This window comes from Micromys minutus (assembly GCF_963924665.1).
Source record: "Micromys minutus genome assembly, chromosome: 1".
NCBI classification, from domain to species: domain Eukaryota; kingdom Metazoa; phylum Chordata; class Mammalia; order Rodentia; family Muridae; genus Micromys; species Micromys minutus.
The window spans coordinates 65,269,244-65,285,080 of record NC_137969.1 but is presented as its reverse complement, the minus strand read 5'-3'; the positions used below and the strand labels follow the sequence as shown (position 1 = coordinate 65,285,080).

Genomic DNA, 15,837 nt, shown 5'->3' with positions numbered 1-15,837 from the left:
TCTCACTAGCCTTTTAAAGTCATCTTATAGTGAAGACAAAGTCTGTTTATGGTTACACCTGTCTTCCTCAAAGACTGTGCTAGGCCTCACCTCTAACGTTAACTTCAAGTCTTTCAGTACTGAATGTTCCAGGAAGCAACAACCATGTCTTTGTTCAAAACTTAACTATCTTGCATCCCTGTGACTACCTAATTCTGCCCACCTTTCAACCAAGTCTCCGTTCCTGGAGATACTTATGACAAACTTAGTACTTGTTATGCTTGGTTTCTGCTCAGGTAACGCCACCTGTTTTGTCCACCAGGTCCCCTATTTGATGACCCCCTTACCTGGGCTCTATAAATACCTTGTATTCCTTACGTCCAACCCTGACCTCTCCAACCACGACCTGGGGGGTGGGGTGGGCAGGCAATGTATGCACATAAAAAGCTCGATTTAATTAGTTGCCTGCTTTAAGTAAATTGATCGTGACGATTTGGGTCAGTAGGCTTTTCTTTCATCCTTGGGATTAACACCTTTAAACCCAGTCTCTTTAGAGACTTCAGAGGTAGAATTCAGTAGATGAGAAAAGTGTACCAGCCTACACTTTGCCTAATACAAAACTTATGTTGAGAATTAAATTGATTTAGTGTACCTGTATTGTTAGCAACACTGAACTGTGTTTCCTGCTTAACAAAGAATGAAGATTCAATTGCTTTCCATAACACGGAAATCCTATTGCTGTATGACAGTTGAGTTTGTCTCAGTTTTATCACAAGATTACAAAGCCTTTGACAGCAAAAACACTACCAAATGCTTTTGGATTTTAATTGCAGGAACAGCCATGACTATTCATTTGTGTTCATCTTTTCCCCCTGGAAAACAAGAAAAATAATTTTGTTTTATTTTTAAATTAGTTAATATTTTATTAATTACTTGAGAGTTTCATACGTACTGCCCTGGTTAGCTTTTGTCAGCTTGACACAAACTAGATTACTCTTCTGGGAAGAGGTAATCTCAATCGAGGCAGTACCTCCATAAGATTGATCTACGAGCAAGTCTTTGAAGCATCTCCTTGTGAGAGAGCTCAGCTCACTGTGGCCGGTGTCTTTCCTGGCCGGGTGGTTCTGAACTGTGTAAAAAAGGAAGCTGAACAAGCCCTGGAGAGCAAGCCAGTAGGGAGCGTTTTTTGTTTGTTTGGTTTGGTGGGGTTTTTTTTGTTTGTTTGTTTTGTTTTGTTTTGTTTGTTTTTTTGTTTGTTTGTTTTTTGGTTCAGTTCCAGCGTTCAAGGCCATCCCAGTCTACACAGAGTTGGAGGCTGGTTTGAGCTACAGGAGACTGCTACAGAAAAACAAAACCAAAATCATTTATAATTTTTCTTTTATTAGGTCACCTCGGGTTTTTCAAGATTGAGTTTTTGTACTGAAAAGTGGGGCTACCCAGTAGTTAACTTTCAGCCTAAGACCCGAATACCTGCGCACACGCACTCATGCTGCCAGTCCTGCGCACACACTGGCCAACGGAAGCCCGGGTTGCGCGCTAGCCCTGGAAACCGTTGCTTAGAGGAGTTGGCGCCATGTTAGGCCAGCAGGTGGCGGTGGCGCTGCTGTTGTGGCTGAGCTGCTGTGTCTCTGCTCTGTGGAGGTAGAAAGATGCATCCCAGGCCTCTGGCCTTGAAGACCCCCACCCCAACCCCCTTAGTCCCCAGCTTTCCGGCAAATGGCTTGAGCTCCCTCTGGGAGTCTTTAGAGATGAGTTGCTGGTCAGCACTCTGAAATGCTGTGCTGCAGAAGGGCGGTGGTACCTTCCTGTTCCCTTAGATCATTTAAAAGAAAAGTAGAGAGAGACATGGATTTTATATATATAACATTACTTCTGACTTATGTTAAGGAGCTGAAGAAGAGTGATTTTTCCTAAAATACTGCATAAACATAAATTAATTTCCTTATAGGGTATTGATTTAGATACTGAAAATGTTATGAAGTCCTGAGAAAAAGCTAAAGCAGGTATAATGGTGATCATCACCTTGAACAGAATATCAAAATGTTTTTGTTTTCACATGGGTTAAAATGTACCTTAAGCCAGACAGTGATGGCTCACACCTTTAATCTCTGGGAGTTTGTGTGCTCTTTTGAAATTTTGTTCATTTGTTCTATCTTAACACCAGAGAAGTCATCCATGATGATCCAAAGGGCCAGGTAGCAAATATATTAGATGTTTTTCTCAATGTAGTCCAGGCTGCCCTGGATCTCTATAGACCTGGCTGGCCTTGAATTCACAGATCTGCCTGCCTCTGCCTCCTAAGTGATGGGATTTAAAGGGGTATATAGGGAGTTGTTCTGATGTTTTGATTAGGAATCTGCGTGTGAACTCTGAAGGTCCTGCTCCCCAATTGGTTTTGATCTATCAATAAAGATGCTAGTGGCCAATGAGCTGGGCAGAATTGGCAGGACTTCCCATTTTCCCTGCAGGCAGGCTAGTAGACAAGGGGAGGAGAAAAGTATTTGCCACCCTTTGGGGGTGTGGCTTGGAGAAGGAGCCTTCAGCCATGTGAGATCTTGGGTACAGTGGCCATCAGCTGAATGGGTCTAGGGTAACAGGCAAAATATCAGAAACATAATTAAGCTGAGGGTATTGAGCTCGGACTAAAGTTTACTGAGCAACTGAACTGAGGGCAGATTCAGAGGTGTTGAGCTGGGGTGAAAAGAAGGGCAGCCTAATTGAGAGAGGCTTAGAAGAGCCTGGCTATGGAGCTGAAGCAGATGAATGATAAGCTAAAATGTATGTGTTTTATCCACAGATGGAGGGAGCCTGGGCAGTGCAGGTAGCACACTCTGTCCAGCGATTAAAGTGGAGTGGTAAAAATACATGCTACAGGGGTGCACCACCACTGCCCAGCTACAGGCAGCTCTTAGCTGCTGACTATCCTGTTCTCTGTTAGAGCAATATATTCTTTTTAGCCACTGAGCCATCTCTCCAGACAACCTTCTATTTCTTTCTTTTTCTTTCTTTTTTCTTTTTTTCTCTTTCTCCTTCATTTTTTTTAAAGCAAAGTCTCACTATGTAATTCTGTCTGATGTGAAACTTGGTATAAGTATCATGATATGGTTTGAAACTCACAGAAATATCTGTGTCTGCCTCTCAAGTGCTGGGATGAAAGGCAAACATAGACATGCTTTGTTATTAGTGTAACACTAGACTGGAAAACCATCCACAGAATGTTAGCTCATTTCCAGTTTTCTGAAAGCATTTGCCTCAGATTGGATTAATTTGTTTCTTGAAAGTTTGAGTAGCATTCTTCAGCCTCTGAGCCCAGTGTTTCAGATGAGATTTTGAACAACTATTTTGTATCCTCTGGGAGCTATACAATTATTTAGGCTTTTGGTTTCTTCTTGAGTTTGGTAAGATATACTTTTTGAAAGCTATTATATAATTGAGGCTATATATATATATATATATATATATATATATATATATACACACACACACACATATATGCATATATATACTCTCTATCAGACCATATATGTATTTATGTATATGTATAAATATGTATCTACATACATATAAGAAAGCTAGGCTGATTTTATAACAGACTTCAAATTGGTAGTTCAGGGAATGAAGTCTAAATCTCTGTTTCTAAGAACTGGGCAAGTCCAGGCAAGTCTAGGCCTTAGAAGCTGCCCAACCACCTGGCCTGAGGCAAGGACAATGGGTCAGCAGCAGTTTCCAGACTTTCTCAGCCACAGTTTTCAGCCCCACACTCCTGTAATGGTTCTGGAATGTTCCTAGAGATGGAGCAAGATAAAGGCCACCTATCCCAGAATTCTCCTAATGTGCATTAAATCTGGCCTTCTAGCTTGCTTGGTGATCATCTCTCCATCTTGATAATGGGAGACCCCTGCAAAATAAAATATTCTTTTGAGTTTACATACTATTTGAGTCTGGGGTATAATTCTTCAATGAATCATGGACTCTTACACATACATATACACACACATATATAAATATATATTATTTTTATGTATGTATGTGTAGTTTATTCTTTGAAAGAGGGTCTCATTGTATAGCCCACTTTGTTCTTGAACTTACAATTTAGTTCAAGCTGACCTCCAATAAAGATGATGTTCCTCCCTAAGCCCCAAATTTCTGAGATTTTAGACATGAACCACCATTCAGTTCTCCCCTTCTATCATCATTCTTGTTTGAGAAAGGATCCATCTTGTTATCTGTGTCACTAGGGCATTCCAGCTGATTCTGTCTCTGACTTCTCTGTCTTACATAAAAGTGTGGGGTTGTAGACTAGATCTACTGCACCTAGCTTTTCACATGGATTTTAAAGACCAAACCTTGGTTATCAGGGTTACACAGCAAACTCTTTCATCTGCTAAGTTATTGTGATGCTTTGAAAGAAAATTACCCCATAGGTAGTAGCACTAGGAGGTATAGCCTTGTTGGAGTAGGTCTGGCCCTGTTGGGGTAGATGTGACCTTCTTGGGGTAGGTGTGGCCTTGTTGGACTGTTTTCCAGCTGTCTGCAGATCCAGATAGAGAACTCTATAAACTTCTTCTCCAGCTCTACATCTGCCTTCATGCAACAATGCTTCTCACTATGATGACAATGGACTAAACCTCTTAGCTGTAATCCAACCCCAATTAAATGTTTTACTTTATAAGAGTTGCTGTGGTCATGGTGTCTTTTATAGCAGTGGAAACCCTCACTATGACAGCCAGCTCACTGGCCCAGTGACTACCTTCTTAATATCTGCTTTTTCCTCTATTTATGACACCTTTTGGTTAATATTGTTTAATTGTATCTTTTAAGAATCTAGATCAATCTTATCATATGCTTTCTTGCCATATTAATTTTTGTACATCTGTTTTCTGTTTACATATTTTAAAATCCTTTCTGTAGTGATGGGCTTATTCTGATATTCATTCTCTCTAGCTCACTGGTGTTCTCTTCCATTTTCTGTTTTTGAAACAGGGTCTCACTGTATAGCACAGGCTGACCTTCCTGCCTCAGTCTCCTGAGCACTGGCTTAGAAGGATTTACCACCAAATCAGCTCTAAGATTCTAAGCTGTCTCTTCAGACATTTATTCAGACATTTAACTAATAGTTTTGGGTCCTTGTCTTTCCTCATAGAACTCTTTAAAGGATGAATTTTCATTGTAGGACTGTTCAATCACACCTCTCACAAAAAGTAACATGAAATCCTTCCATCATTTTTTTTTTGATGGTTTTTACTTACAGTATTCTCTATGATGCTTGCATTATTTGTCAATAAGTTTGGGAGTTGTTTTGTTTTGCCATTTGAGAAAAGGTCTCACTCTTTAGCTTAGACTAGGCTTGACCTCCTGACCCTCCAGCCTCAGCATCACAGGTGTGGGTCAACATGCCCACTCCAGCAGTTTGTTTCCAAATTTCAAATATATATAGATTTTGCTTTCTTTTCTTGTAATATTTTTTGAGACATGGTCTCTACATATCCCTGGCTGTCTTAGAACTCTGTAGACCAGGGTGAACTTGAACCCACAGAGATCCATCTGACTCTGCCTCCGATTTTTGGGACTAACAGCATGCACCATGTCTGGCATTGCAATAACTTCTTAACTAGGCTGCATAGCCACAGAGTATATCCATATGATGTCTGTTCTTGGAAATATGTTGGTGCTTGTCTTGAACCAACTAAGAGATGGATTTTTATAAATATTCAGAGTGTGCTTCAAAATAATATGTTTCCTTTAGCTTTCCAGCAGGCGTATGGAGTCAAACCTGTAATGAGTTGAATGATTTTAGTCCCTAAAATGTTTTCTCAATATTTTTTTTAGTTTATATGCAAATAGGCACAGAATCTGAGATTAAAATGGTTCACCTAAAAGGCATAATCCATGAGCTGTAGAAATGGCAAAAAACCATGAAACTAGGAAGAGAGGTGTGTCTATTAAGAGATGAATGAAAGGTCAAAGGTTAGTCAATTGATGCTCTTTAATCATTTAGAGGGGCCAAGGGCTAAAAATCAAAGCCAGGGCCATAACTCATCTGCATACCCCTCATCTCTAATTCTTCTCTGAGCCATTTCTGACATTACTACATTAAATAGTTGACACAAAGAAGGAAGCATGAAGGAGAAGGCATTATCATTAACAGAGCCATCTAGATTAGTAAGTTATAGGTAACTTTGATAGCATCCCTTACTCTCATCCCCCAATAACAGCCCCAGGGTGAGCCAAAGCTGAGGGAGGATCAGGTAACCAACAAATTGTCAGGAAACGGAGCACCATCTTTTCTATTCACTAGGAAAGGGAGCATCTTCCTTTAGCCAGCCGCACATTCACAAACTACATTACAGACTTTATCTCTGTTCGTTAAAAATGCCAAACTGCCACTTGTATTTTTCTTCCCTTCTGACACTTCCAATACAATATAAAAGATCTTATATTAAATGCATAGCAAGTGAGAGATGGTTCTCAGTTGCTGTGGAAAAAAAAACCATAGGGTGAAAATATTTTTTCATTTACATTTGTAGTGCTATATAAAAGCATGTGTTTTCTTTTCTGCTCTGTACATGTCCATATAAAAGGTGCAGGTTTCAACTATGGTGAATATCTGTTGAAAGAAGAAATCAGAGAACTATTGAGGTTTGTGTAATTATGATTAAAAAAAACTACATAATAGCATCCTAACGACTTTCCCCCTTTGTGGGAGAAAATTTAAAGGTGTTTTAGTTTTTTTTTTTTCTAATCCCTGCCCGAGCTTCCAAGTAATGAGACACAGAGACTTATTAGATTTATTAAACAAGATATAAGCACAATAGCTGGGCATATGTTCATCTAACAAAACCATCTATATTAGTCTGGCTACTTCCCAGCAACATGCTCCTTATTTGCATTCAATCTTGCCTTGGCTACTCCTGTCTGTCTATTCTAAGGGCAAACTCCTTTTGGCCACTTGCTCATGGCTCATTCTGCCTCATGGTGACCTCCTTCTGGACCTTCACCTGCCTCATGGCAGATTTCTTCTTTTCTCTCTCCCTCTTCTCTCCTTCTCTCATCCTCCCCCCCCCCCCCCCCCCCCCGTCTCTCACCTCTGTGTGGGAATTGTAAGCCATTGTCAGATCAGGTCTTTATTAACCAGTCACAGATAATTGGAGACTATTCTTGATACAGCATTGAGCCAGGAGACTCTTTAATAATCATGACCATGCCCCAGTCAGGACTGCAACCTGATCTCAGGGGACAGAGATCAGCATCTGAATGCATAGTGCACAAGACCATCCTGCAGCAGCCTACAGACAGGAAAAAGCTTCTGACTTAACACTTTAGGAGTGGACTCATTCCAGGGGCAATTAAATAAGCAGGGTTGATGTGGAATGGATTATCAAACTGAAGGGAAGGTAGAAAAATATTAAGATGTTCTATATAGACGTTAGGTCTGGTTCTACCTCCCAACCCATGCTCCCAGAATTAAGACTCAGACTCAAAATATATTTACCGATACCTTGGCCAAATATGGAGGCTAGTCTCTGCCTAGATCATAACTTAAATGAATCCAGTTATTCTGGTTTACATTTTACCATGTGGCTGGTTACCTATGCTCAGATTCCATGTGTCCCTCTCATCGCATCTTGCCAGGAGAACCGTCTGCTCTGTCTTGCCGAAACTTGTCCTATCACAAAATTCTTTCTGCCTCCTGGATGTTCTGCCTACTTTCTGCCTAAGCTATAGGCTATGAGATTTATTACTGACAGGTATCTCATCCATACACACATAGGAATATTCTCTACTGCTTTATGAGCTTCACCTGTCACTTGTTACCTGTGAGCTTTTGAAATAACACTTTGAAATACACTTCAAATTGAGATGGTTTTTAATGTCACGCATCAGATTTCAAGGAATTAGGAAAAAGAGTATAAAAGTACCCTACTGATCATTATTTTACAGTGATTACATTTGGGTTGAATGTATTATAGAGGTGAGCTTTGCCCGTTCTTTTCCTTTGTGTAATTGATAGCATTTAATTAATTACATGTACATAGTGACTTATGTTATATTTCTCATCCACAATGCCTCTTGAGATGGGTGAGTTAATGCTGAATTTAAAGTATCCTAGATAATAAATAGTATAAAAATGGTCATGAACAAGGACTTAAAAGTTTTATTTCTAGTATTCTAAGATGATAACTACTGGTTTCTGAGACTTCAGCCTTAGTTCTCTAAACCGTAGCTGAGTTCGTTAAGTGAGAGTCAAGCCTGATTTGTCCAGTAGTGTTTGTTCTGCCAAACACGTGACGAGTACAGCAAATGGCTGCCAGGAACCCAAGCACTGTGGGGAGTGAAGCAGTTGGTTTACCAGGAATCTGAGGCTAGCCTGGGCTACATAGTGATTTCCAGACTAGTCAGCGCCATGTAGTAAGATCCTGTTTCAAAATCCAAATGAATAAGAAAGGGGACTTACCTCTCACGCTATTTTAATGCCCCCTGAACTGAGCAAGCCCTGACCAGACAGACGGACGGGCAGTGGTCTCTGACATTACTTTTAGCTCTAGGTTCACTTCCCAGGGAGGGCAGAGCTCTTGGAAGCCTACATATTCCCTGACCATGTGTAGTCTCTTGTATGTCAAGGAGGAACTGCTGTTAATATTCACATCCTGCCTTTTCCTCCACAGATACTACATGAAAAGCCCAGAGTATTCCATTTTTAGTACCAGGAGTTCTGTAAGTATTTAATATCTGTTTAAAACTTTGATATTTCTAAACATCATACTTTGTTTTACTGTTATCCCTGTTTAGGGGATACTTAACTCTGTATCTTCTTTTTCTTCTCATTATCACCCTTCTATTGGTACCCCCTCTGATGCATGCCCTTAAGTATGTAAGTCATGCTTAAGTGTCATGACTCACGTGGTGTGGAACTGGAAACCAGACTCATGGGCAGGTGAGGGAATGAAGAAAGAGCCAACACATTTGGTAAAGCTGGGGGTTGGGTGGGTTGTACACACTCTAATGGAGTCACGCCTGCTAATGGGCCAACCTGGGACCCGAAGTGTTTATTGAGTACAACACAGGAGAAGGGTTTGCTAGTCTGGTTAGGAGGTCTCTGTAGGTCAGCAGCCTCAGGTTGTAAACATGAGAGGAGGAAGCTGCAGTTGCCAGGTTTTCCACTAACTGAATAATTGTCTGTGAACACTCACTGGGACCAGAGGAAGAGGCTTCTGCCAGCTTTGAGCCTGACCCGTATGGAGGCAGGCTCTGCCAATTTCCTAAGCTTCAGATCCCCTGGTCCTTGTCATGGCTCTGCCCATGTCTGTGGTACACACTCACTCGGAACTTACTGTGCTCCCTACAATGTAGAACATCAACTACCAAAAAAGGCAGGGTTATTGGATTTGTTATATTTGCCTAACTATTGTGAAAGAAAGTAGTAGTAACTGTTGTTCAATAATTGTTAAGTTTACAGCAGATGTAAGCCAGAGCTGAAAATGTAAGTTCTTCTCAGGTATAAACCCCAGTCCCTGTATTACTTTAAAAAATGTTTAGCACAACATCTAGTTCATTTCTCTTTCTTTACAAAGTTTTATGAAGATATGAGTATTTTGCCTGCATATAAGTATATGCACCACCTGTGTGCAGTAGCCTTGGAAGCCAGAAGGCAGTTTTGGAACTGGAAGCTAGAGCCACAGGCAGTTGTGAGTTGTCATAAGGATGCAGAGGAGCAAACATGTGTCCTCTGCAAGAGCAGCAAAGGCTCTTAATGGCTGAGCCATCTCTCTAGACCCATAGTTCATTTCTCTTAATGTTGACTACTTACAATGGTAATTTATTAATTCACATGTACCTACTTGTCCCCCTAGTGCTGGATATATGGCTTCTTGCCACCATAAACAACTCTGATGAATGTACTTCTTCAATTTTTTTATGGATCTCTGTAGGGTTTTTTTGTTTGTTTGTTTTTTCTTTTGTTTGTTTTTGTCTGCAGAGTTTTTGTTGTTCTTGTTTTCTTTTGTCTTTTCTCTCTGTAGCAAAGAACAGAGTTATTGGAGTACAGAAACTGTATTAGATACTTCCTAAGATGACAGTTAGCCTTATATGCTCACTCTTAGTATAGATCTTTGCCAAAAAATAGAATTGTTAGATTTTTTTTAAACCAATCTATTACTAGGTCAACATTGGTTGTCTTCCTCAATCACCCTAACTTTTTTTAAAAAAATGATTTGTTTGTTGATGTGAATGTGTTTTACATGTATGTATTTGGCATCTGTGTACCTCCTGCCTCTAGAAATCAGAAGAGGATGTTGGGTCCCCTAGAACTGAAGTTATGGATAGTTCCTTTGTAAGAGCTGTTCTAATCCCTGAACTGTGTCTGCAACCCACCTTAATATTTTTTGAGACAGAGTCTCTCACTCAAAGTCAAGTTCTCTGATTGGCTAGATGTCTAGGCAGCAAGTATTAGGGATTCTTTGGGCTCTGGTACCACAACACTGGGATTACAAATAGTGCTTTCCTACCCAGCTTTTTTTTTTATGCTGCTCTCCCCCCCCCCCTTTAAAAGATTTGTTTACTTATTTTATGTGTATGAGTACACTATAGCTGTCTTCAGACACACCAGAAGAGGGCATCAGTTCTCATTACAGATGGTTGTGAGCCACCATGTGGTTGCTGGAAATTGAACTCAGAACCTCTGAAAGAGCAGTCAGTGCTCTTAACTGCTGAGCCATCACTCCAGCCCCCTACCCAACTTTTTATATGAGTATTGGTGATTGAATTTAGGTCTTCATGTTTACATAATAAGCATATTTCTAATCAACTATGTGTTTTCTGTCTCTCTGTTTCCATCTCTGTCTCTCTCTCAGTAAATTGGTTTGTTTTTCTTTTTAAATAATTTTAGGCCTAAGAGAACCTGCAAAGAAACATGATACCCTTCACTTAGCCTCTTTCAATAGTGGCATCTTATATTATTGGCATAATATTTAATGTTGTTGGTTTTTAAAATAAAATCCCATTTATTTCATGTTACCAAATGAAGACTGAGGAGCTAGATGCTGGGGAGAAAATCTCAGAGAGGCAGAGAAAGCACCTTCCTCAACTGACTTCTCAGAAGGAAAGAGCCAGTTCTCCTTCTCCACTGTCTTAGAAACCCTTCAAACTCAATGTCCTTCCTTTGTATTTCCTGTGTACCTCTCTATATGTTCTCCTGACTTTCTTAACTCTGTTGGTGTTTACTTTTCCTTTTCTTTTCTTTGTTTATATGCATACACTATAGATACCTTCAGACACCAGAACAGGGTATGGAAATCCTCTTACAGATGGTTGTGAGCCACCATGTGGATGTGGTTGCTGGGAATTGAACTCAGGACCTCTGGAAGAGCAGTCAGTGCTCTTAACCCCTCAGCCATCTCTCCAGCCCTGTTGGTGTTTTCCTGTGTTCATCCTCTGTCAACTGGTTGCTTGATCAGCCTCTTGACCTAAGGTTGACTTTTTTAAAATCCCATTTACAATAAACAGAAAGGGCTTGAGTTAAAGGGGTGTGATACACCACAGCTAGAGACAGATATTTTCAGTATACAATCTCAGGGTCTGCAGTGTGATCAAATATTCTACAGCAAGAGGCATTCAGCTTTGTTTCCTATGCAGGTCTATCACATGTGTTGTTTTGTACAATCCCCACCACAATTACATTATAGAGACTCTTTTGTCCAGGACTCGCCTCTAGCTCCAGCTCTCACACAGTTTCCTCCTCCTTGGCCCCAACAGTCCTGGAGCCTTGGAGGGTTAAAGTGTACCATTTGGGGCTTAAAGCTACTTAATCCCTCTTGGCAATAAGAGAATACTTCATTACTGTGGTCTTCCACACACATCGCTGTAACTGATGATCCCGTCTTTTCCTGACAAATTTGGGGCATTGGTAATCCAACACTGACTGGCTCCTGGTGGAAAGACCAAAAATCAGGTAGTTGTTCAGTTCAAGACACTTGATGTCTCAGTTTACTTTGGTGTTAGAGACATTCAGGTTTTCCCTCTGCATTGGAATCCTGAAGAAGTAGGTTCTAAGACCAGCAGAGGAGTGTCTCAGCAACAGGAAAGAATCACTTACCACCAAGAATGAGAGCAAGCAGGCAAAAAGCAATAGCTTCCTTCTTCCATGTCCTTTAACCGGAGCTGCCACTGGGAGGTGAGGCCCATATTAAGCTGGGCCTCAAATGATCCAATTCAGAAAAACCGTTAGATGTGTGCCCAGCTGCTTGGGTTTTATTTGATTCTAGATGTAATCAAGTTGATAACCAAGATTAGCCATCACAACAGGGATTTACCAGCATTACTTTTCCCCTTCAAATAAAATTTCTCTTTTCAAAAAAAATTTCCTTTCTTCTAGGAAGATGTTCTCTGCTGTTCTTTTATTCTCATACTAACAACTGAGATTGTTTTCAAATATATTTCTTTTGTACACATGTAATGCATAATGTATAAATATCATTTTAGGCATTACTCATATGATATATGGTAAGTGTTGATAACATTAAATGCTATCACTGATGTTTTTGCAAGTATTATTTGACTTACATTGATTGTTTTCTTCAAAGAATTCTTCAGAAATCCACTTTGTTTGATTTCTTTCTGTTCTAAGATTACAGACACCTAGGGTTTTTTTCCAACCTATGTTTATGAGGACTTCTAATTTTATTTTGCTAATATTGAATAGAATACTATTGTACTGGCTGGTTTTGTACCAACTTGACATAAGCTACACTCATCAAAAAGGAGGGAGCCTCAGTTGAGAAAATGCCTCCAAGAGATCCAGCTTTAAGGCTTTTTCTCACTTGGTGATCAGCCAGGGTTGGGGGGTGGTGCAAGCCCATGGTGGGTGGTGCCATCCCTGGGTTCTATAAGAAGGCAAGCTGATTAAGTCATGTAAAGCAATGAAGTAAGCAGTACCACTCCATGGCCTCTGCATCAGTTCCTGACTCCAGGTTCCTGCCCTGTTTGTGTTCCTGTCCTGACATCCTTTGGTGATGAACAGCAGTATGGAAGTGTGAGCCGATAATCCCTTTCCTCTCTAACTTGCTTTTTGGTCAAGGTGTTTTATCACACCAATAGAAATCTTAAGACATCAGCTATAGTGCTTGGATTAGGTAACTGCATATGTGGTGGATCCCCGGGTGAGGATCTGAATAATCTTTTCTTCAATCCCTGTTCCTCTATTTGACCTTGCATTTCCTCCCTAGAGTGTTGTGTTCTCCCTTCTAAGAAGGACTGAGGCATTCCCATTTTGGCCTTCCTTCTTTTTGAGCTTCATAATGTCTGTGAGTTGTTTCTTGGGTATTCAGAGCTTTCTGGGCCTAGTATGTACTTATTAGTGAGTGCATGCCATGTGTGTTCTTTTGTGACTGGGTTACCTCACTCAGGATGATAGTCTCTAGTTCCATCCATTTGCCTACAAATTTCATGAAGTCATTGTTTCTAATAGCTGAGTAGTACTCCATTGTGTAAACGTACCACACTTTCTGTATCCGAACAAACTGATTTTTAAGTACTTACTGACAGGAACCAGATAGAGATGTCTCCTCAGGGACTATGCCAGAGTCATATACACAGCTGAGCATGCTTACAGCTAACCATCACACTAAACATGGGGACCCCAATGAAGGTGCTAAAGAAAGGACTGAAGGAGCTGAAAGGAGTTACAACCTCATGGAAAGAACAACATTATTAACAACCAAACCATCCAAAACTCCCATGGACTAAAACACCAACCTTTGAGCATATATTGAGACACCTATTGATCCAGTTGTGTATGTAGCTGAAGATATCAGTGTCTGGCATCAATGTGAGAAGAGGCTTTTGGTCCAGGGAGGGCATGTTTTCCCAATGTAGGGGAATGCCAAGGCAATGGAGTGGAGAGGGTGAATAGGAGGGAGTGCACCTTCCTGAAGGCAAATGGAGGAGGAGGGGGGATGGGAGCAGGTTGGGGGAAAGGGATAACATCTCAAATGTAAACAAAAATAAAATAGAAAAAAAAGAAATGCTAAGACATGTATGTATTACAATACTTCATTGAGGTTGGTTAAGCCTTTCTTTATAAATGTGATCAATTTTGCTAAATGTGGGAGTGAAAAAAAGTACATATATATTTTTTATATTGCTTAATTTTTGGTCTTCCTATACACAGCTTATGTTTGTCTGGGTGTGGTATATTTGACACAAACACACTGAGTTGCAGTCTTACCCTTTCTTTCCCCTCCCTTCTATGTGAGTGTGTGTCTGTGCCTCTGTGTGTGTGTGTCTGTGCCTGTGTGTGTATTTTTGTCTGTGTTTCAATCTGTCAGTGTCTGTGTGTGTGCCTGTGTGTGTATTTGTGTCTGTGTGTGTCTCTGTGTGTAGTTGTGTCTGTGTCTCTCTGTATTTGTGCCTGTGTCTGTGTGTATGTTTTTGTGTCTCTGTGTGTGTGTCTGTGCATGTGTGTGTCTCTGTGTGTGTAGAGTTAGAAATAGTTAACCTGTAATAGTAGAAATTGGTAACCCCTAAGTCATGATAGTGTTTGTGGTTTGTGCTGGCACTCCTGGAGGGCAGAAGAGAAAGTAGGATCTGATAAACTGAAGTTCAGGTATTTAGGAGCCTGATTTGGGTGTCCCCCACCCCAACAGGAGCCATCTCACCAACCTCAGGCGTATTGACTGCCGGTATGTCACTAATTCTTTTTTGACATCATACTTTGGTGAACTGTAGTAATCATCTTTAAAATCCCAGCATGGGGTTTCTTCCTGCCTTTGACCATTTATGTTTCTCAATGAAAGACACACAGTCTTGTATTTTTAAGTATGCCTTAGGCAGGAGCAACTGTCCACCCTCCATACTGTTAGAATCTACTCTCCTACCAATGACTCCAAGTTACTACTTACTAATTTCTGTGTTCCATCTGGGCTGCCCTTGACTCCAGCTGGCCAGCCCACATGGCCACTGTTTTATGGCCAGCCATCCCACGGCAACTCTTCTTCTCCCTCCTGCTTGTTCTTCCTCTCCCATGGTGGGCGGCTCCTTTCTGTGTCTCCTTCCTCTTGCTCATGGCCGAAGCCCTGAAACCTAAACCCTGCCTATGTCTCTTCTTCCCAGCTATTGCCTGCTGACGTCTTTATTTACCAATCAGAATTAACTGGTTGCAGGGTTCCTCGGTGTCTTACCTGCAGACTCTCCTCTTTGTAGCAAACAGATGGGGGGGCAAAATTAGCATTAGAACACAAGTAGCCCACTATACAGAATATCAAAGGAACTGAATTGAATTTTTAAAAGCAATATAAACCAGATAGTTGAACTCACAACTGAGACAGTGTTTGTTGTTGTTTTTATTAACGTGAACTTTCACCTCATTTCTTAGATTAACCTAGAGCATGAAGGAAACTCATTTCAATCATGGAAAATACCAAAATTGTGTAAAGTTCAAAACACAACGTAAGTAAGTTTGCCGTCGTCATGGTTGTTTTGCCCTATATGTACATCCATTTGTTTCTACATTGTAAAACTGACATTCACTCACATAATGTAGATTTTAGACTTCAAAGCTCTTACTTGAGGTAAATCTCCTTCCACTAAACTTCTGTGAAAATAAAGGCTCGCTCACGTTGAGAGCAGAAGGAAAATGCACCATGGAGGTTTGAATGAAAATAGTTCCTACCCTGACTCTGCCTTCCAAAAGGCTATACATTTTCATGTTTAGACCCCAGCTGACTGTATGGAAGGATTAGGAGGTATTGAAGATATTCCTTGTTGTTATGGGTGTGTCCTTTCTGGAGGAGGTGTGTCACTTGGGGTGGGACTTTAAGTTTCAAAATCTCATGTGTGGCCCAGTGTCTCTCCTGACCTGCTGTC

At 40.7% G+C, this 15,837-nt stretch overlaps 1 protein-coding gene across 1 annotated transcript in view; it reads left to right on the top strand.

Moving 5' to 3' along the window:
- Window positions 1-1,552: 1,552 nt before the first annotated feature.
- CATSPERE (catsper channel auxiliary subunit epsilon) overlaps window positions 1,553-15,837 on the top strand; it is a gene marked incomplete at both ends in the record, with an annotated part of 111,847 nt that continues 97,562 nt past the window's right edge. Inside the window, 3 exons of the mRNA XM_080925761.1 lie at window positions 1,553-1,620; window positions 8,646-8,694; window positions 15,347-15,420. Coding sequence (XP_080781887.1) covers window positions 1,553-1,620; window positions 8,646-8,694; window positions 15,347-15,420 — 191 coding nt within the window. The remainder of the gene's footprint in view (window positions 1,621-8,645; window positions 8,695-15,346; window positions 15,421-15,837) is intronic.